This window comes from Emys orbicularis, chromosome 8 (genome assembly GCF_028017835.1).
Source record: "Emys orbicularis isolate rEmyOrb1 chromosome 8, rEmyOrb1.hap1, whole genome shotgun sequence".
Taxonomy (NCBI): domain Eukaryota; kingdom Metazoa; phylum Chordata; order Testudines; family Emydidae; genus Emys; species Emys orbicularis.
Genome location: NC_088690.1, coordinates 98,968,430 through 98,990,235, shown reverse-complemented (window position 1 = coordinate 98,990,235; position 21,806 = coordinate 98,968,430). Strand labels below are relative to the sequence as shown.

Sequence of the window (21,806 nt, the reverse complement as noted above, 5' to 3'; positions counted from 1 at the left end):
TTCTTCCACTTTTGGAATGGAATTTTTAGCTTGTCTGAAATATTTGTTTACTTGTCCCACTTTCTGAGACATTTCTCTTCATTATAGAAACCCCCTATGTGCAAGACTAATTCACTGATCTTGCTGTTATTTTCGTGACTGTTTCTTCTGTAACCCTCTCGTTTTTGTCTTTGTCCACCAAAGGTTTGGCAGGAAGAAAGTTTTGTTTGCGACCATGGGGGTGCAAACCGGCTTCAGCTTCCTGCAGGTCTTCTCTACCAGCTGGGAGATGTTTTCAGTGCTCTTTGTCATCGTCGGCATGGGACAGATCTCTAACTATGTGGCAGCCTTTGTACTTGGTATGGGAGTTTGTTATGCATAGCACATTTTCAGTGTTATTGTTCTCCCTGCTCTCCTCATTTACTAATGGCTTGTTTTTTATTTTTTTCCCAAGCAACACTGTTAATAAGAATATAACCTTACCAAGCATGGCTAACTCCTAATCCATTTGAAAATTTTCCTTTTAGTAAAATAGTAACACATTAAAATAAAATGCTTTGTTTACCAAATACTTAAATGAGCAAAGGGAGTAAATCAGAACAAGTCTTTATCTGAAGCAAGTGCTCTCCAGTGAGAGGATGCAGTTAGACGCACGCTCATAATCATATGTTGGTAGACGTGTAGAATGAGTTGTGCCCAGTTGCTCTGGTGAACTGCAGTTTGGATCCAAACACATGCAAATTGTACATATGATACTGTAATTTGTAATTGTGATCAAACATGTAAGTGCAACTTAAGACTTCTGAAAACAATCTGTGATGAAAGTTAAGCTGTCGCATGGATTCTGTCATTACATCCATTCTATGATATCTAAGCAAAGGTGTCTGATTGGAGGACAAGTAAGACTACCTATGAATCTGTTTAAGAGAGCGCTCTGAATGCTTTTGTTTTAAAAAGTGACTTCAGTGTCTAGAGCACTGAATTCTTTGTGGCCATAACAAAGCCCAGAACAGCTCTGAAAACAGTGTCATGCAGCAGGCAAAAAACATGGTTTGTTGGTGTAGGTTTTACCAGACTAGTGCCTTTTGTTGTGAGTTTTTTGGAGTCCAGAAGGCTTTTACTCATTGAGTTAGAACAATTTTAGGGTCTAATCATATAGTTTTTATTCATAAAAGTACTCCCTTTTGGTGCAGAATCAGGCCGTAAGATAGATCTGGCAGCATCTTTTTAAAACAGGAAAAAAACGCAACTAATATAGCGCTAACAATTGTAGCATGTGTGAGGAACAGTTTTGCTAAAAGTAGCGTCAATTCTTGTATAGTGGTAAAATATTTGGCTGCTGTTATTTCTGATAAGTTAAAATGCTAATCCACACACTCTTGTTTTGAACAGGCACAGAAATTCTTGGCAAAACAGTTCGTATTATATTCTGCACATTAGGTGTTTGCATATTTTATGCAATTGGCTACATGTTGCTGCCACTGTTTGCTTACTTCATCAGAGACTGGCGGATGCTGCTTCTGGCTCTTACTTTACCTGGGCTGCTTTGCATTCCACTGTGGTGGTGAGTGTAACTACATTAAAAGATGTTTGGCTTCAGAAAGGCTCACCTACAGCTGATAGGGTTCAGACTTGAGGTTAACATAACAGAAATGTGGAATCTGATGCAATAACCCCTTTAGCAAGAGGTTATGACTGAAACAGTATGCGTGTATCTGGTGTCTCCTTTGGGGGTGTTTAATAGAATCATAGACAGTAGAAATCTTTAGGTTTCATTTCTTCTGCCAGATTTTGCCATTGTAGTACAGAATCTTAAATTTTCTTTTAAAAAAAAAACTTTAAAAAATGTATAAAACTACTTTTAAATTTAGGGCTGTCTGGCTGTGAAATTAAGGTCAGATTCTTGTCTCAATAGCTCTGGATTCACACTGATGTAACTATGCTGGCTTCATACCAATAGTTGAAATTGGAAGCTGGTCGATAAGTGTTATAGAAACACCCAAGTCCTACCTACACTTAAAGCTTCCACCAGTGGCACTGCATCAGTGGAGAATTACTGCTCTGAAGTTGGTTAACATGGACCTGTGGCTTTCAACCTGTGGTCCCCGGATCCCTGGTGGTCTGCAGACTATGTCTAAGGGATCCGTGAAAGGTGACTATGAAAATAAAGTTTCAGGCCCCCAAAAAGGCATTCCGTTTTTCTTATCAATCAAAAGTATGTGAATACTTCCACCTACAGGTCAAAACCCAGAAATGTTATCATTACCATAGAAACCCACAGTTTAGCGCCCTTTCTCATGTTGTGTCAAATGCCGTGCCGAGCAGGTGCAACATCAATAGTTGAATTCCGTTCAGTCAGTTTTCAGTCTAAGACTTCTAAGATAGGGATCCGCGGACCACAGGTTGAATTTCCAAAGGGGGCCGCTCCTGCATTTGAGATTTTTTAGGGGTCTGCAAATGAAAAAAGGTTGAAAATAACTGACATAGAACCTACATCTAAAGCTCTATCAGTAAAGAATTAACCTTCGTGCCAACACCTCTGGCCTATTACCAAAGCCTTCCTTAAGAACTTTCCGTAATATTACTTAATGAAGGATGGCTTAGTTGTTGGCATTATCATTAAGCTAGAGGAAATTTGTTGCACTTTTATTTTCTCACAGATAAATTTTTGTTCTCTTTGCACTTGGCTAGTCCTGTATTTATCTTAGCTTTTTCTATAGTATCCATCACTGTATTCTGATGTCTTCTGGTGCATTCTGATGCCTTCTCCTACATATGGTCTTATCTAGTGATGCCCAGGGCTTTTCTGCTACATCTTTTTCAATGAGCTCATCTAAATATCTAAGAGGTTATGTGCCCAAAAATAACTGCTGGCACATTTTATAGAATTTGGCTATCTTCTGCACCCACAAATCAGGCAGTTAAATGCAAAAGAGGTATAAAATGTATCTGCAGGTACAAGGTATGTAGGTGCAAAATCCAAGGCCAAAATGAGGCTGTTTTACAAAAAGCCTTTATATGTATATTGAATCTCAGGGCCTTTGCCCACATATTTGGAGAAAGTTCTAAGCTGGTTTCTAGTGCTGTTTGGAATTGCTTTCAGGATTCTGACACTTACCTTCCTGTCTGTATGGACTGGTGTGTGCTTTTCCCCTTGTGACTCCAGGTTTAACTTGTTTGTCTTTGCATTTTGTTGTTTGGGATATTTTACAGATACTTTGTTTATGTTTATTCATGAATGGAGTAAACTAAAGTAAATATCTGCTTATCGGTTTTAAATCTCTGTACAGTATCATCAGTCAACCAGTTATGGAAAAGGACATACAGTCTAGACACAATTTTTGTGGGGCCAAGACAAAATAAAAATGCTATCTGTGTGCAGTCTGTGCAGCTGCAGTTTACTGGACACTGTCGGATCAAATTTTACCCAACATTTATGTTTTATTTTTAAAAAAATTACTAGAAATGCTTCCATCAAATTGAACAAACAGTTCAATACAAACAAGCTTTACAGAATAAATTGTCATTCTCCTCTGCAGCGTTTGCAACCTGAACAATGCAGCACTGTGCTAGTTTGTGAGAACCAAATATCGAAGTTGACCATGCTGAGTGAAATGCCATTTGTAGCAGGAACAAAATTAGAACTTTAAAATGTTCACTTTTAATAAACGTAGTTAATTTGTACCATAGAAGGGAAATATTTTTCTCAGGATTGTTCTGTCATCATTGCTGCTGTCAGACAAACAAGGAATAAACAACAAGCCATGTTAGTTTAAGGTCCATTAGAAACAATCAGTCAGATCCTGGCCCCTAGCTTCATCCCCTTTGCACTAGGTGGGGCTGATCAGGGGAGGAGAGTAGAAAGGTGGTGTAGAGCTACTTCCTACTCAAAACCTCCGCCAGAGTCCTGTGGCTTGCTTTTTGAAAGGCAGGCTCTTGCCTAGAATTTTGGACAGAAGGGAATGATTAGCTCCTATTCCCATTGAAGTCCATGGACTTCATTGAGAGTAGGATTAGGCTAAGAAAGGCAGAATTAGAGACCACTGGTAGCTGGGAGATGAGTTGGGATTGAGGTCTGTGGAACTTTATTCAGAAAAAGCAGCATTTGGGCATCTATATGATTTCAGAATTTTCCTCCACTGAATACTGTTTTTATGGAACACGATAATCCTAAATAGTCCACAAGGTGGAGCTCCTTCTCTTCCTAGATTAGAGGTGGGCAAATTACGGCCTGCGGGCCACATCCAGCCCGCGGGACCATCCTGCCCAGCCCTTGAGCTCCCAGCCAGGGGGGCTGGCCCCCGGCCCCTCCCCCGCAGCCACGCCGCCGCACGGGCAGCGCTCTGGGCGGCGGGGTTGCGCACTCCTGCCAAGCAGAGCTGCAGCGTGTCTGGGTCCAGCCGGGCGGCGCGGCTGCCAGATATGCTGTTCTGAGCGGCATGATAAGGGGGTTGGGGCTGGGGGGTTGGATAAGGGGCGGAGGGTTCCGGGGGGCAGTCAGGGGACAGGGAGCAGGGGGCGGTTGGATGGGGCGGAGGTTCTGGGGGGTGGTCAGGGGATGGCGGTTGGATAAGCGTGGGAGTCCCGGGGGCCTTCAAGGGGCGGTGGATAGGGGTCGGGGCAGTCGGGACAGGGAGCAGGGGGGTTGGATAGGGGGTGGGGTCCCGGGGGTGGTTAGTGGCGGGGGTCCCCGGAGGGGGCGGTTAGGGGACAAGGAGCGGGGGGGGGTTGGATGGGTCAGGGATTCTGAGGGGGGCAGTCAGGGGGCGGGAAGTGGGAGGGGTCAGATAGGGGGTGGGGGCCAGGCTGTATGGGGAGGCACAGCCTTCCCTACCCAGCCCTCCCAATGTGGCCGTTGGGCCAAAAAGTTTGCCCACCCCTGTCCTAGATAGTAGGAAATACAATATATAATTGAGTCCACTTTCTCTTGTGAAGGCAGCTTGTATATAGCTGTCTCATCCCACAGTGATATCTACAATTATTAACTTATATGGATCACTATCCAAATGTTACCCATCTACAGCACAACGTTGTGCACACAGTTTCACACTGCCTTAGTTTCTTTTGATAAAACATTTTCTTCCTGTACTTTGCAAGTTTGATTTGTAGCTTAACTTTTTAGTCCCTTTTAAGTCCATGAACAAATTTCAATCTCTTTTTCACAGTATATGCTTATCTGCTTTGCATAGATGTGTGTTTTGTTTTTGTTTTTAATCACTGCAAGGTACAGCACATTTTAAACTATTTATGCCTATGGCGATATGTATGTGTGTCTTTGCAGCAGTGGTCAGTGATGAAATGCAGATGTTGTTGTTCTGAAACTTGTTGCAGGGTCGTTCCAGAATCTCCCCGGTGGCTGATCTCTCAAGGAAGAGTACAAGAGGCAGAAATCATCATCCGAAAGGCTGCAAAAACAAATGGTATTACAGCCCCAGATGTAATATTTGACCCTATGGAGGTAAACTTTCATGTGTATTAAAACTGTCTGCCTGATCCTCTGGTTATTATTGAAGAAAATCCATTTCCAGATTTGTTATTGGATTAAGGTAGTTCCTGTAACGTCCTAGGCACTTTCCAAACAGATAACAGATGTTCACCCCATATCCTTCCTCTTCGTAAATCTTCTGAACCTCCGTGACTTCCATTCCATGAGCACTCCAGCCAGAAAGAAAACACATCTCGGTGTTCTGCATTGTACCCATTTGTGCCTTTTTTATTGTAGTCTCTTTAGGCAGGCACTTTAATTTGTTTCATAGTTTACTTGTTGCTCTGTGGCTTGTACACACCCCTGCACTGTTGTGCAGTAAATCTTCTCCCCCGCTTGAGAATGGACTCTACTTCTTTATATGAAACAGCTGATACATGCCTGTGAATTCTCACTTCTCAGGGTGCTGGAGCCTGGCCACATGGTTGGGAGATTCCAAGATATCATACAAGATGGACTTTGCTTTCAGATTTCCCCCAGCCATTGATTTTTGGATATAAAGATCATTGTCCCAGAGAGAGATGTAAAGCCCCCCAATGGTGAAACAGAATAAGAGAGCACATAGCGAAACAGGCAAAAACCTGGCCTTAAACTAAAGGGATGAATGAAAACCCATGGACCCCCACTTGCTATTTAGGACCATTCCTAGAGAAGGAGAGCCCCACTCAAATGATTTGAGGACTTCCCCTCAAAACTAGAGTCTAGCTATTTATTTTACTGTTCTCTAGTATAATAGAGCCCATACCACATAAGAGCTGTATCTTCCCTGAATAGGACCAAACCCAATCAGGTTACAGAACTGTGCAACAGCCTGATTGGAGCCTTAAATCTCATGAGATTTCCAGCGCTCCCTGCCTTTGGCCAGGGCAGAGAGAGAGTGGGGACAGTCTTCTTCTGAGTCTTCAAATCCTATCTCTGGCACCAAAGAGCCTCTGAAACATTCTGTTAACTTAAACCACACAAAACAAAACATTCGCAGTCTTCTCTGCGTTAACCTTTGTTGCTGCACCACAAACGTAGCCTGGCAAAAATACTGCCAATGTCTTTTTTTTTATATATATATTTAAATGGAGATATCCTATCTCCTAGAACTGGAAGGGACGGTCATCGAGTCCAGCCCCCTGCCTTCACTAGCAGGACCAAGTACTGTTTTTGCCCCAGATCCCTAAGTGGCCCCCCTCAAGGATTGAACTCACAACCCTGGGTTTAGTAGGCCAATGCTCAAACCACAGAGCTATCCCTCCTGCCAGTCACTAGGGGCTGGGTGTTGAATGTTAAAGGGAGAGACTGTAACTCCTCAGATCGTAAGCAGGAATTCATTGCAGGGATTGGGTCTACTTCTGTGCTTGGATAGTGTCCAACACAGTCCTGATCCCGGTCAGGACCTCTGGGTACTACTGTAATATAAATATATCCAAGCTCAGCATTTCTCTCAAAACCCTTTAGGGTGGAGTCATTATTATGCACCACTTTCCTCTTCCCTCAGCCCCACCAATATTTCCCCCCCTCCTGGAAGTTTTCTTTCTGTCTGAGCTGGGCTGAAACAATGTAGGATTTGAGGTGGGAAAAGTGTGTTAATATCCAAACTTGTCTCATTTTTGGAGGTCACACTGACATCATTTGGGTCCCCCAATGATCCTGGAGGATGAGGGACTCCTGGACTCTGTTCAATTAAGGGGCAGTGGGGTTTCAGATTATAGAGTTACATTCAAAGCATCATTTCTGTCTCATACCAAATGATCGGCCCTCTCAGCCACTCCCACACCTTCCTTCTGGGACCTGCCCCATCGAGGATTTCATTGTCTGTGTATCCAGCTACTAATGGGCAGAGCCTCTTCTCACGGATAGCAACTGTTAGACTTACACTACGTTCCTCTTTTTTTAGTTTCCTGTTTGTTGATTTCTTGGCAGCTAATGGTGACACAACAGTATAGTTCTTAATAAAGATCATACGATTTACAAGAAAGGGTGGAGAGTTGCACTGCTGCAAGCAGTTGACATGTGACATATTTGTCTTTAGGGGGCAGCTTGTTTTCAGGAAAACAAAACTCTAGCTCTTAATACCACTAAAAATGTCAGGCTTTTTAATGGACGATGATTTATAAAAACAACAAAAGGACCCTGCAAGGTGCTGAGGCTCCAGAGCTTGGGCTGCAGCCCGAGCCCGAATGTCTACACCACAATTAAACAGCCCCTTAGCCTAAGCCCCATGAGCCTGAGTCAGCTGTGACGGGCCAGCTGCAGGTGTCTGTTTGCTGTGTAGACGTACCCTCAGAAATAGTTTACATTCACCCACAGTAGCTACTTATTGAAAAGCTGCACTCACATTAGCTCAGATGCAATTTACAGCACATTGGTGAGGGTCTTTTGGTGTTGAGGAGTGAAGTTTAGGGCTGTTATTCACATTAGTAATTCTTATTCATGCAAGTAGTTCCTTTGATTTCAGTGGGACATTGTGTGTATAAGGATGCCTCACACTGAAGGCAGTTCTCCCACCATTTTTCATGTAGAAAATACTTTACTCCACTATTATTCCCGTTGAAGTCAATGGAACTTCTTTCATAGTAAGGTAATATTCTGCGAGTAAGGGTAGCAGATTCAGGCTCAGTAAGATTGCAGGATTAGGCACTATGTAACTTTTGACAGTTTATTAGGATCACAATCTCCAATGCAGTTGGCCTATAGGGACTTGATTTGGTATGAACTATTTTATACATTCTTACATTGAGAACTAGGGAATGCTGTGTTTATAGCTACTGTTACAACAGCCTCAAAGATAACACATTCCTTCCATTCGCTGCATGTGCAAACCTCACATTTATTTACATGCATCTCTATGCTTTGGCTGCAATTTAATCTCAGAATGACCTAGCTGAAAAGGATGTGGACAAACCAGAGATTTCCTCAATCTCCAGGAACCAGCTTGTTGTAAAAACAAGAAATGTAGAACTGAGGCTGATCAGGAAGTTGGGTGTATCATAATATAGGGTTGGTCAGATGATAAAACCAGCGGTTGGATTGTCCAGCATACCTCTTGATTGTTGATTTGTATGGATTAAAGTAGTGAACGTTGTACCCCTAAAGTAACCTAATGCTCTAGGAGAAAATGCTTCTAAACAAAAACTTCTGAAACTTACAGTATCAGAGTGTACTGTAACATCATCTGCCTAGTGCCTATTGAAGTGCCAAATATTGTTTAGTATTATTACTAACATTCTTAGGGGGTTCAAAGAACCAACATAAATCCTGTCTTTAGAATTTGCCATTTTGAATTTAACTTGAGAGGAGAAAGAAACCTTCCACACAATTGTTTTTGATTGCCTTCACTCAGTGTTAATCTCCACATATAGCAGTGTATGGAATGACACTAACGTGCAAAAAGCTCTTCTTATTGCAGTTGTAGAAATGGAAGTTTTCACCTAAACATAAATTGCCAAGGGTGGATAAAAATCATGATTAAAAATGAAATCAGATTATTGTTTCCGTGTTGATAGTTCTTTACTTCTCATTTTATAGTCTTGAATTGCTAAAGTGGATGCTTGTACTTATTTCCTTAATTGGTTTCCTAAAAAAAAAAGATAAGTCCAGCATCATTGTTACTGTGAGAACCACACAAACTCAGATATGAAATTAAGTAAATACCTTGTGCTATATTTCCAACCAACACCGTCTTCTGATATATCAAACGTCCGCAAGTCAAGGATGCTGAAATGCTTCAATCAGGCTATTAAGGGTTTGCAGTTTGAAGTCAGTGGGACTTATGCTCCTAAGTCACTTACATGCTTTGGAAAATCCCTCCCTAAAATACTTAAATATAGGTTTAGGAGTCTAAAATTAGTCAGAAAAAATTAGTTCACAAATAACTTTTCATCCTTAACACTGAAGCAATTTTGTTTTGAAGTGACAAAATTTGTATGCCAATAAAAGAAGTTTTGAGTAAAAATAGAATTTTACCCTCTGATACTGCAAACACTTATGCAGATGCGTAACTGTAGTCACATGAGAAGTTCCATTGAAATCAAGGGACCAGTCACGTAACTAAAGTTACATACCTGCTGAAGTGTTTGCAGGATCACAGCCCTAACTTTCAATATTTTATCTCTTGCTGATAGCAGTTTTGTTAAGAGCCCCTACCGGTAATGACATTTTAAGAAAGCATTTTATAAATTAATTATAAATTTTAATTTAAAGTTGTAATAGCTCAAATTTTCAAATTAGTTTTACAAAGCCTGAACCAGATTTAAATCAGTGATTTTTTAAAAAAAAAAAATCCTGTGATTTAAATCAAGGGATTTAAATAATGTAAAAGACTACTACTTCTCTTGGTAGTTTGTTCCAACGGTTAATTATCCTCACTGTTAAAAATTTGTGTCTTATTTATAATCACCCTGATTTAAATTTCTCTCCCCGTAAGGTGTCCTAAAGCCTCTCGAGATGTTTACTGCAGTCCATATTGCTCATTCAGAATAAACATTTTGCAATACAGAATTGGCTCTAATGACAATGTGTCCATGTATTTTTCCCCTAGCTGCAGGAAATGACTTCCCAGAAGCAGCAGACGCACACCATTTTGGACCTAGTGAGGACAAAAAATATTCGATTTGTCACTATTATGTCAGTGATTATTTGGTAAGCAATAGTATGCGCCTAGAACGCACGAGTACAAAGGCCGCTGAATGATAAGCACCTGCTGTTAGAAACTGCTGTAAAAACAAAAAACCTAAGGAAAAAGGAGGCACAGACAAAGTTATTAGCATAAAGTTCAAAGGCCAGTAAACTTCTGGCTAATGCTACAAGATTCAGATTAAACAGGTTGGTTTTTCATTTAAGGATTACAATAAGTGACTTTTTTCAGTAACTAATAAAAAAAGACTTGTGAGAAGAGTGAATATTGACCAATGTTGAATATTGACCTGTGTAGTTCTCACTGCTCTTGAACTTCTTGCAGGGATGTCTGCTGCCATTGTAAAAAGTGCATGGCCCACTCTGCCCTCCAACTTCATTTCCAGTAGCCACCACAGAGTATCTCTTAATGTCTTGGAAAAGCTGGCTAGTATCTCCTGCCCTACAAATAGTGGGCTCTGTATGTTTGGGGTATTAGTACTGGGAGTAGTATAGTATAGGGTGGCTGCAAATAAAGGGGTGCATAACCCATCACACATCTCAAACTATATGCGACGACTCTATTGCCTCTGAACAAGTGAGAGCCCCCTAATCAAATCCCTTTGCCAGGCTCTAGTAGGTGGGGCGGAAGTCTGAGGCCTGATCATCACATAGTGTGTAAATCCCCCTACAAGAATGTTCTTTGAGAATCCATATCGGAGTATCAAGCTTTTCCAACATGACAGCCTGATGTAAACTGCATTAGCAGGGGATGGTGGGTCTAGATTTGATGATGCTTTGAGCTCAGTAATACTTTTTGAAAGCACAGATTTGAATATACGGCAGAACAGCTGGGAATTCAGTCACAGGGTTCAAAGGGATACATTTTTATAAGAACCATTCTTCTATCTCATTAAATTCTGCCAAACAATTATTGTTTGTAAATTATAGCTTAGGTTGCCAGGTCACACCAGGAAATCTTCAAGGCTGTAGTGACTTAAATATTTACTTAGTCATGAGGCTTTTCCTGGTACCTTCCAGATGACACGTTTACATCTCCACAAGTGCACTGATAGCTTCTTATTTTGTTTTAAGCAATTGAACCATGAGCATTTTTTTGCTGTGCAAGAACCCAGCAAGAAACTAATTGTCTTTTGGATTGCAAACTCTTTGGTTATTTATTACGTGTGCAGTTAGCATTATAGGGCTTGACCTCCTTGAGGCTCTAGGCCAGGGATCGGCAACCTTTGGCACGTGGCCTATCAGGGAAATCCGCTGGTGGGCTGGGACGGTTTGTTTACCTCCAACATCCGCAGGTTCAGCTGATCTCAGCTCCCACTGGCTGCAGTTCGCCATTCCAGGCCAATGGGGTCTGCGGGAAGCGATGTGGGCTGAGGGATATGCTGGCCACTGCTTCCCGCAACCCCCATTGGCCTGGAACGGCAAACCACGGCCAGTGGGAGCTGTGATCGGCCGAACCTGCGGATGCTGCAGGTAAACAAACTGTCCCGGCCTGCCAGCGGATTTCCCTGACGGGCCATGTGCCAAAGGTTGCCGATCCCTGCTCTAGGCCTTGATAAATAATAATGATAAAGGTGAGAGCTCTGTGCCTACATGATTTATTCAGAGATTTCCCAGTACAATACCTGTGACCTCCTCATTTCTTTAATGGTTGTCTCTTGTTGGTGAAATGTAACCTTCCCTGCGCAATGTCTCTCAAGATATCCTAGTTCTCTAGTTCTTTACAGGCACTCTTGTTGCAGAGCAACAGTGAAATCCCAGTTTTCTTTTTCTGAGTACAGTCCTCTCAGCACAGAGCTCCCTCTCCCCTTCCTTGTCTCTAGCTAATCATATCTAATGTAGGCCTCATTTTAATTTTGGAAACAGATTGAGTTCACTAGTCTAGATTCCTAACTTTCATACTAAGACTACAATTATTTATTATTAGTAGTATGATTATTGTAATCACTCTAATATGGGTGCACCACTGCCCTTTCATTCAGAAATCTTCAGCTGTATGTTAGAAACCCTCTATGCCAGCAACAATCAGAAGTTCTTCAGACAATGTAGCAGGGACCCAGACTAAAAGTGACAAATGCATGAATTGTTTTTGCTAGGTCTATATTGGAGAGAAATTGACATGGGCATCTAGTCAATCAAAGGTAGCAGAAGCCGTGTGTGGCCACTGTTGTTACAGGAGCTATAGTGAGGATCCAGTAGATTGTGCTTACATGGACTCATGCATCAGCAGGGCTAACAAATGTCTCTGGAATCATCTAGTCAGATTGGATTCCTTTTTAAGCTCAACAGGAGGTTTTAAAAAAAAGCTGGTTTAAATTCAGGAAAAAAATGGAAAGATAAATTCAGTCTCTAGAAGGCCTTGTCTGAGTCTGTTACACCACTGTGTACAGCAATAAATCTACCTGATACTAGCTTCAAAGCTGAGAGAGTCTGGTAGGCACTGACATTCCTTACATAGGCAAATCAATGTTAATATTTTGCACAGTAATTATGTGAGAGGCACTTGGCAGTCTGTGGCCATAGGAGGCTGAGGGAGAGCAGAACAAGTCTGTCTGATTCTTTCCTATTTTCTGTGTCTTTCAGGATGATAATCTCTGTAGGCTATTTTGGCCTCTCACTTGACACTCCTAACTTGCATGGTGATGCCTACGTAAACTGCTTCCTCTCAGCGGTTATCGAAGTTCCAGCCTATATTATAGCCTGGGTGCTTCTCCGAAATCTCCCGCGACGATATTCGCTGGCTGCTGCATTATTCTTGGGAGGCTGCGTCCTTCTCTTCATTCAGCTGGTCCCTCCACGTATGAACTTTTTAGCTGATATCAATCAGATTTTTGTAATGGGTAAATTCCAGTGCCTAGCACTGGGCAACTATGTGAAGTACTGTGGAGGAGAAGAATCTTTCTCCAAAGCTGTAGACCAAATGCAGATTCTCCTTACCCATCCTTGCCCTTTCCCTCCACGTCTGTTTGCTGCTGCACAGGGAGATCATGTGACACAAGGGGTATGTCTACACTAGAGCTGCAGGTGTAATTTCCAGCTCGGGTAGACTTACCTGTGCTAGCTCTGATCGAGCTAGCATGCTAAAAATAGAAGTGCAGCTCTGGTAGCACAAGCAATGGGGCAGGCTAGTGGGATGGTATGATCATGTTTGAAACCCTAGGTACATACTCAGGGTAACTAGCCCCTTCTCCCACCCGTGCTGCCATGGTTGCATTTCTATTTTTAGTACACTAGCTCAATCAGAGCTAGCACAGGTATGTCTTCCTGGGGTGGAAATTACACCTCCAGCTCTAATGTAGACATACCCAGTGTCAGATACATTCCTAAGCCTTTTCTTTCTCTAAAGTAAAGATAGTTTGTTCTCTTTATGGTCTGTTAAGATTCAGACTCTAGTCTGGTTTTGCCCTAATTTACACCCCTGGAGTCCCAATAAATTCATGGTGTGGGACAAGGTGTAGACCAAATGGAGTAGTCAATTGGGTGGCACCAGAAGCTGGCATAATTCTGCAGAACTTATCTCCAGAAGAACCAATTGTCAATAATGTTTTTCCTACTTCGGTCTCATTAAGAACTTGAATTTCAGGAGAGCTATTAGGTAGCCTTTGTTATAAATAATACTAAAAGTAAACGAGTGTCAATACTTTTTTTAAAAAGTGAATGTTTGCCAATTAAAACATATTTGAAGGAAGGTATCTCATACTTAGAACCCCACCATTAAGTAGCCTTCTGCTAAGTACAGTAGAGATCGTTACCATACTGATCTGTTGATGGCTTTGACCATGTGTTTAGGGCTTGGTGTATAAGCATGTTATTGCAAATCAAAGAATAAATAAATGAAAGGGAGAACTGTCTTGCTTATTCTCCAAGAGTGAAAGGTGAGTTATATTATTTGCTACTCCTGGTCTTTAAATCACCTGTACATTGGTATGTGTTTTATTACAAAGCTCATCCCACTAGCTAGGGTTGAACCAGGATCTTAGAAATACATTGCCAGTGTGTTTCTCCTTAAGCTGGCTCTCTGTCCTCAAACTTTATAGGTGGCAGGACTGGATGACCTTAGGAGAAAGATGGTTTTATTTTATTAAGAGTCTTTATGTTAAAATGAATCAACCAAGAAACCCCAACACTGGAATTAAGTTGACGAGAAGCGAAAAATAAAAATGGCGTTAATAGATGCAGTGACTTGTTACAGTTTGACTGATGTTCTGATTGAATCTCCCTTTCAGACCTTCACATCCTGTCCATTATCTTGGTGATGCTGGGTAAATTTGGGATCACATCTTCCTTTTCAATGGTTTACGTTTACACTGCTGAGCTGTACCCAACAGTCGTGAGGAATATGGGAGTTGGAGCCAGTTCCATGGCCTCCAGATTGGGCAGCATCCTCTCACCTTATTTTGTTTACCTTGGTAAGATACCAGCTATTGTATCTCCTGCCAAATTGGCTACTATTGAAAACAGAATCGAACAGCTGCAAGTCTAGGCTGATTTCTGTAACAGTGAATTAGTGCTTCAGTTAAACCACAGTATGTCTTTAAAGTCACGCTCTCATCTTGCCTTGTAAAGTCCAGGGTATTGCCCTATATTTGTCACAGATTAGTCAACAAATATGCTATAACAGAATCTCAGCTGCTTCTACTCTTCTCAGTGAGTAACCTCAACTCACAGAAGGCATTTAGAAATTCTAACATTGCTCAATACTTTGTGATTTGGAAACACAGAACTCGAAGAAATTGTGCCCATATAATAGGATCTGTATTTGGCCATTAGTTTCCTAAAGAACATTTGGCCTCAAAAAATCACTGAACAATGATATCTGCGTATTAGAGTATCTCTTCATTAGGCTTCTGAGGCGACATCCTATCAGGATGAATGGGGCAGTTCACTCTTCTCTCTCAGCTTTTTTTTTCAGGCTGTCTGGAGACTCAGGGAAATGCCACTAAGAACGGATTTTTACCATGTGAAAGTTATCTATGCAACCATGTGGACTATAGACTTAACTTTTTTTAACAAACATTTATATCTTGCAGCACAATGGTACTGCAATTTAGACCTCTGTATGTTTGCATTATACACAGGACCCAAATATTAACCACTGGTTCATCATGGTGGTGATGTAAACCTGAGGTCAGCATGTCCTATGTTCTTTTAGGTGCCTATGACAGATTCCTGCCTTACATCCTCATGGGAAGCCTGACTGTGCTGACGGGAATCCTTACTCTGTTTCTCCCAGAAAGTTATGGCATGCCTCTCCCAGACACCATAGAGCAGATGCTGCGGGTTAAAGGGTAAGTGTTACCTTCTAATCTTCTCTCTTAAGAAAATTATACCATCTCTGAGAAAAATGTCCACATAAAATACAGTTCCCTCTTAGCTTTTTGAGTCCCGGGGGTGGTAAACTAAAAAAAAATTAAGATCTCAAATCAGCAATAGAATTGACCAAATGGAACTCCACTGAGTTACAGCAGAGATGACTATCGGCAATATGCTGTGCATATCATACATCGTGCTGCTTGAAAGTTGTTCACAAATTGGAGGGAGCTCTTCGAAGAGGAACAAAAAAGTTTAAGGAGTTGTAAGGATTAAAGTACGAGAAACAACTGAACAAGCAAATTAAATGGAGCATGGGTAGGCATGTATAGCTTGTCTCTGATGGGTTTACACAGGTGTCATTAAAGGAAGAATTTAGCCCTACTAATGGAATTTAATTGTGATTCTGTTGACGATTCATGAGCCTGAATAGAATCCAAGTCATTCTTTCAGAGTTGGGTGGCTCTGTGTACATGAGTACACAGAGCCCACAGGAAATAAACGTGAAAAATGAGCTATTTTATGTAGTCTTTTTAAGAGTATAACCACATTTAAGATATTTAACATAAACATCCTTGACATGTAGCAAACATGGTAAAAATGTTGAAATGTTGTTTCATAATATGAAAGTTCATCATCTAAATAATTTCTCCTGATACGAGTATAGGTAAAAAGTCCCTTGGGTATCAATCAGAAGTGTTCAGCACTTTCAAATCACAATGGAATCACAAGGTCATTGAGAGTTTTCAGCGCTTCATTTTCTGATTTAGGAAGATGCTTAAGCATGTGAGTCATCCCACTGAAGTCAGTGGGATTTTAAAGTAAGGCACATGCTTAGGTACTTTGCTGAATCAGGGCCCATATGGACAAACTTACATTTAGGATTTTGGAGGGTACTATTTTAATTAGAACTTGCACTATTTGTTATTTTTCCTTGTTTACAGACTCAAGTACAGACATACATCTAATAGCACAAGGGTTTCAAAGGACGAAGAAGAAAGCCCAGTGATTCTTAAAAGCACGGCTTTTTGATGACACTACACTGTATACTTCATGATGGACTGAAAAGTAAACTGACTTTTCTTTTAATTTTCCTTCCAGAAAGGGCTAGTAGCAACACTTTGTGTCCTGTAATTATAAACTTATTTATTAAATGAAACACTGTTTTCAGTACGTTCTTTTTATATGAACGTAGATATTGTATATCCCTTCCTGAGATCTCCATCCACAGTCGTTTAATGTGTCAAAACCACAGAACTATGTTGGATAAACCCAGTTTATAATTTTAAGAATTACTATGACACTCTTGCTGTAGACCTCAATATCTAAAAGGTGCTTGTCACTGAGTGCTGATGGAGTGACTTCAGTCCTTAACGAGCTTAAGATAACTCATGTTAACAAGAGTTAAAAATTGCCAGCTCTTTCCAAATTGTAAGAAAAGGCTGCCAGTGATACTGGATTTCTCGACATGCACAAACACACATATCTGCCTGCAGGCAGGGAGCTTGTTATAAAGTAACAAAGGTGGTGAAAATACCTGGCTTGGCAATTTTACATCAGAACATAAATCATACACAGGTGGCTTTGCACAAGGTTAATTCCTGAACAACTTCAGGGATGAAAAAAGAAAAACTTTGACAAATGAATTTGAAAACTTGACTTTATTTTAGCTGGAAATGGATTGAGAAGATTTTCTTGCACAAATCATTTGCAAAATGTAAGTTTTGCTAGCAAAGTAATTCTGATTGTTTCAAATATCTTTTTAATATGACCACAGGGTGAAGTTGTTTACATCTGGTATTGGGGTGTGTCCTATTCCAGGTGCTTATTTATTTTTAAAACTAGAAATAGGTTTCATCTGTATTTCTTTTATCCTTTAGGATACAGTATGTAAGCTAATCCTTCTAAGTCTTTTGTACAGTTTGATTCGGGGCATTATGTCTATTTTCAAAACTTTCTATTTCCTGTTTTGTTCTTTTTTTTGTCAGTTTCCTCAACATGGAGGGCTAAATTCCACTCTCAGGTGTACCCTGTGCACTCACATAAAATTGAATGTGAGGGGGTTACATGGGTATAATTAAGATCAATATTTAGCCTCAAGTCCTGGCTATAAGCTCGACTAAGAGCCAAGAATGTCATTTCACATGTTCTGTTTTCTCACAAATATCATGAAATCAGTGAAAAAAATTTTAAAGAGCAAAACCAAGAAATCGTGTTGAAAATCTGCCAAGAGCCAATTCCTTTGATTGCAGAAGCTGCCTTCGTAGCATTTGTGTTTCTTTCAGGAAAACTTGTTTCTTTCTCATTTGGACAATGCTGAAAGCACATTTCTTCACACTGGGACAGGTTTAAGAAATGAATTTCATGAAGCATTCTGTGGTACTTTAATTTTTTTGGAACGGTTTAATAAATAGAGTCTTACCTTTCAGTAATCAAAGCTGTTAGAGGCTTTTCTTTCTGGAAAAGCAGCTATTTACAAACATTTAACATTTTACTACTGTGTTAAATTTAGCAGCAGCTAATTATCCTGATAGCCAGGGTGCCTTATTCTCTCCCTGAAGACCATGCTGTAGCGACAGGTTTGGTACAGTGCCTCCTGCCTTATAGAAGTATGTTGTAGACCCTTCCTCTCTTTCTTGTCCTTACTATGTGCATGCACATTGCATGTGCTGTATGTGTGTGAGTTGACCCTGATCTGATTCTGTAGTTCTGCCTGCCCACAGCTAAAGTTGTGAGATTTTATGTACCTTAGCCCTATCTATTAAATCTCTATCAGATGTGCCATTGGTATGTCTTTGATCATCTGATGGAAGTAACTAGAAGTTGGCAAGTGTTACTGTGTTTTGGGGTATAGAACTGACATTATCCTATGTAAAAGGGAGCTGCAAGGAACATGCAAGGCCCCTATTAACTTTTAAAGGGAGATTTGTTGTTTCTCGCTCTGCCCTCCTACATTTCCTTGTCCTGTTAGGGCCATTATGAGATCTGGAGTGAGATTTGCAAAATTGACACAGGTCAACACCATACTCTACACTGGTCTCAAATCATACACCACTGCCTTATAAAATCCACTTGGCAGGGACTTGTCACTCTGTCAAGACAAGAGCGTCTCCTTTGCGTCTGCTTTGGGTAACTCTGGTTACAGTGTTTTGGCTATATTTGCATTTTCCCCTCCTAAGAATTGCACTTTGCAACATTCCTACCAGAAGGGCACAAACAGCCTCTTAGAGAGCATCTGTCTACACTTTGCACTGGGGGTGTAATGCCCAACTCTAGGAGACACGCCTGCGTTAGCTGGCAGTGAGCTAGCCTGCTAAAAACAGAATGTAGCTGCAGCAGTGCGTGTGGCAAGAGGGGCTAATAGCACCAAACACCTGGAATTACACCTCGAGGTCAAAGTGCAGACATACTGACTTTCTGTGTCCTATGCATGAGATCATTGGAATCTGTTCTAAAATATAACTTGAAGTCTTACAGCATGTGGGCTTTTAACTGATGCCTAATCTAAAACTGGAATTAACTCCTGGCCAAGGTCTGAAATGCCCTTAACACCTCATTTAGCTGTTACTTTCCTCCACTGATTTATTCCATTATGTCACTGGACAATGAGATTTTCTTTTTTAAATGTTCCAGTGTTTACTGAGCAATCTTGAGGACAATGGTTGAGCCAGCTGAATGGGGAATTTCTCAGTTGTGATGCAAGGCAGATATTCCATGGCAATAATGAACAATTCTGATATCACAGCATGTATTTTAGTGCACATTAGTCTTCTAAAAATGGAAAATATAACACAAAATATCCTCCATGCTGCTGCAGAGTGTATGGATATTAATGCCGTATATACTCGTTCATAAGCCAAATATTTTTGGTAAAAAAAGTGATGCATCAAAGAGCAGGGGTCGGCTTATAAATGGGTCTACACCAAAATTTGATGATTTTAAACTCTATGGAATCATTGAATTGAATATCTAATACATTGTCATTTTGTTTACTTGGAGTGTCTGCAGGCATGGAGCCCCTCAGCTCCTTGTAGCCGTGGTTCGCCGTTCCCAGCCAATGGGAGCTGTGGGAAGTGGCGCGCGACTTCCCGCAGCTCCCATTGGCTGGGAACATTGAACCGCGGCTATAGGGAGCTGAGGGGCTCCATGCCTGCAGACGCTCCAGGTAAACAAAATGTCCCGACCCACCAACGGCTTACCCTGACAGGCCGGGAGCCAAAGTTTGCCAACCCCTGAAATATAGGGTCGGCTTATGAAAGGGTCATACCGTTTTTGCTATTTTTACCTAACCATCTTGGGGGGTCGGCTTATAAACGAATGGGCTAATGAACAAGTATATACGGTATATTAATCTGATTCCCATTTGACAGTTTACCCCATGCACTGTTTTCACAATTGGTTTTGTTAATGGGTGGCACTACCCACCTGGGTTATTTTTCGGTATGACTCAGTGGATTCTCTGATCTTGAAAAGAATGCACTAATTTTAGTAAAATAAAAACCAGCTCAGAATCTAACTGAAATATTCCTCCTATGTTCTTTTGGAGATGTATGTTAATAAGATCAATGTGCAGGTGAAGAGAGTCACAGATAAAATCTAGACTAGAGGAACACTGAAAATGATTACCTGAACCAACAGTGACATCAGTAATGGCAATAGAAGGTAAGGTCTGGAGGTGCTTAGCACAATTGTAGATACTTGTAGAACATTTTGGTGGCACCATATTGTATCTAAACTTTGGCAGAGTCATTTTGAGTGCTACATGTTCAGACCTTTGTAGCTTCAAGACATCATCTCAGTAATGGTCTTTAAAGATTCTGTTGGCCTGTCACTTATTTTTAGTGTTTTGTAGGTTGGGGTGGCATCGGGGCCTTCTGAACTGCTCTGATCTGAATATAACATTTTTACGAACTGAGGTTTTTGGAAATGCTCCAATCTTTCTAAAAAAGCCAACACGTAAATTTAATAGAAGCCTTCCTCGTTCCATGAATCACTTTCTAAACCAGAAAGACCCCTATGAAAGTAACATTAGAACAGGGTCCTTTAGTACCAGTAGAGTTCCAAGGTGAGGTCATCGAGGTGTACTGTGTAATTCCATCTGCTATTATGTAAAGGCTTTTAAAATTGTACCATTTTCATTTTTACCACTATGTTAGTTAACAGCAGATATACTATACAGAACATAAATATGTGGCTATAAAGACTTTAACTGTGCTTCAGTTAATAACTGAGGGCCCTGTTCTGTCATCCTTACCTTAGTCTGTGGGTAGTCCTATTGTTTTTCAAGGATTAAAGTACTACTCATTGGAAGGGTGGCAGAATCTACCCCTGAATGAGGGGTTGTGCTAAGATGGTAAATTCACTGTAATATTTACACCAGGGTAGCATGCAAAATGGATTCAGACTGTCTTAAATCTACAAAAGCTGGAAAATTCAGAATGGCTCATGCATTCTTTTCCTCATCTGCTAAGAATCGCTGCCTGTATGGTACATAAGATTCCTTGCTGATAGACAACCCCCATCATCGTTATGAGAGACATGGCGTAGTGGTCATGAGCACAGGGCTAGGATCCAGGAACACCCAAGTTCTAATCCTAGCTCTGAGATTGACTCCCTTTATCATTTTGGACACAAGTCACTTTGGGCTTGGTACCTCAATTTCCCAGTATCTCCAGTAAAATGGAGATAATACCACCTCTCAAGGGTGTTGGAATTAATGAATGTTTGTGAAGAGTTATGTAAATGCTCAGGATGATTATCTGCCATTTCTGAGCACTAGTTAGAATTTTTAGCTTTACTTCTGAATCTGGCTATGAATTTACCATTATAATATAGTGTTAATTTTAATTGGTTATTGTTTTGTAGCACCTGCTGCCAGCTGATCTCAGAGCACTTGTGACGTTAGCTTCACCAGTGCTGGTACACCACCCCCTTTCGAACTCCTAAATTACAGATTGGGAAAGAGAGGCACAAAGAGGAGGTGGCCAGGGCCCCATAGAAAGTCTGTTACAGAGCCAGGTGTAGAACCTGGGTTTTCTAGTCCCCAATCCTGTGCTTTCACTCACAAACTCCTTCCCTGGTGAAATGTAAAACTGCACTTTTGAGAGTGCTTCCTTTTGAATGTAGGGCACATTTAAAATTTACGTTAGTCTCACCATGCACTTGGGAGACTATCGTCTTTCAATAGCTTTTCATTTGTTCAGAGGATCCATAATAATACTGCCATGGTGTAGAAGATGTCTTGGAAACTGCTTGCCATTGGTGCGGTAGACGCCTGGCTTGACACCACAGCTGTGCCATTTATGTCCTGGCTCCAAGTGGCTCATCCATTATTATAAATTGCTCTCTAAGGCCCTAAGCCTGCAAGCACTTAAGTAGCTTCACTCACTGGAGTAGTCCTATTGCACTC

General features: G+C 41.0%; 1 protein-coding gene across 1 annotated transcript in view; it reads left to right on the top strand.

Annotated features, from left to right (window-relative positions):
- LOC135882583 (organic cation/carnitine transporter 2-like) overlaps positions 1 to 16,509 on the top strand; it is a 38,129-nt gene extending 21,620 nt beyond the window's left edge. Inside the window, exons 3-10 of the mRNA XM_065409534.1 lie at positions 184 to 338; positions 1,372 to 1,543; positions 5,311 to 5,437; positions 9,993 to 10,093; positions 12,671 to 12,885; positions 14,314 to 14,496; positions 15,240 to 15,375; positions 16,342 to 16,509. Coding sequence (XP_065265606.1) covers positions 184 to 338; positions 1,372 to 1,543; positions 5,311 to 5,437; positions 9,993 to 10,093; positions 12,671 to 12,885; positions 14,314 to 14,496; positions 15,240 to 15,375; positions 16,342 to 16,429 — 1,177 coding nt within the window. The 3' untranslated portion in view covers positions 16,430 to 16,509. The remainder of the gene's footprint in view (positions 1 to 183; positions 339 to 1,371; positions 1,544 to 5,310; positions 5,438 to 9,992; positions 10,094 to 12,670; positions 12,886 to 14,313; positions 14,497 to 15,239; positions 15,376 to 16,341) is intronic.
- Positions 16,510 to 21,806: the final 5,297 nt, after the last annotated feature.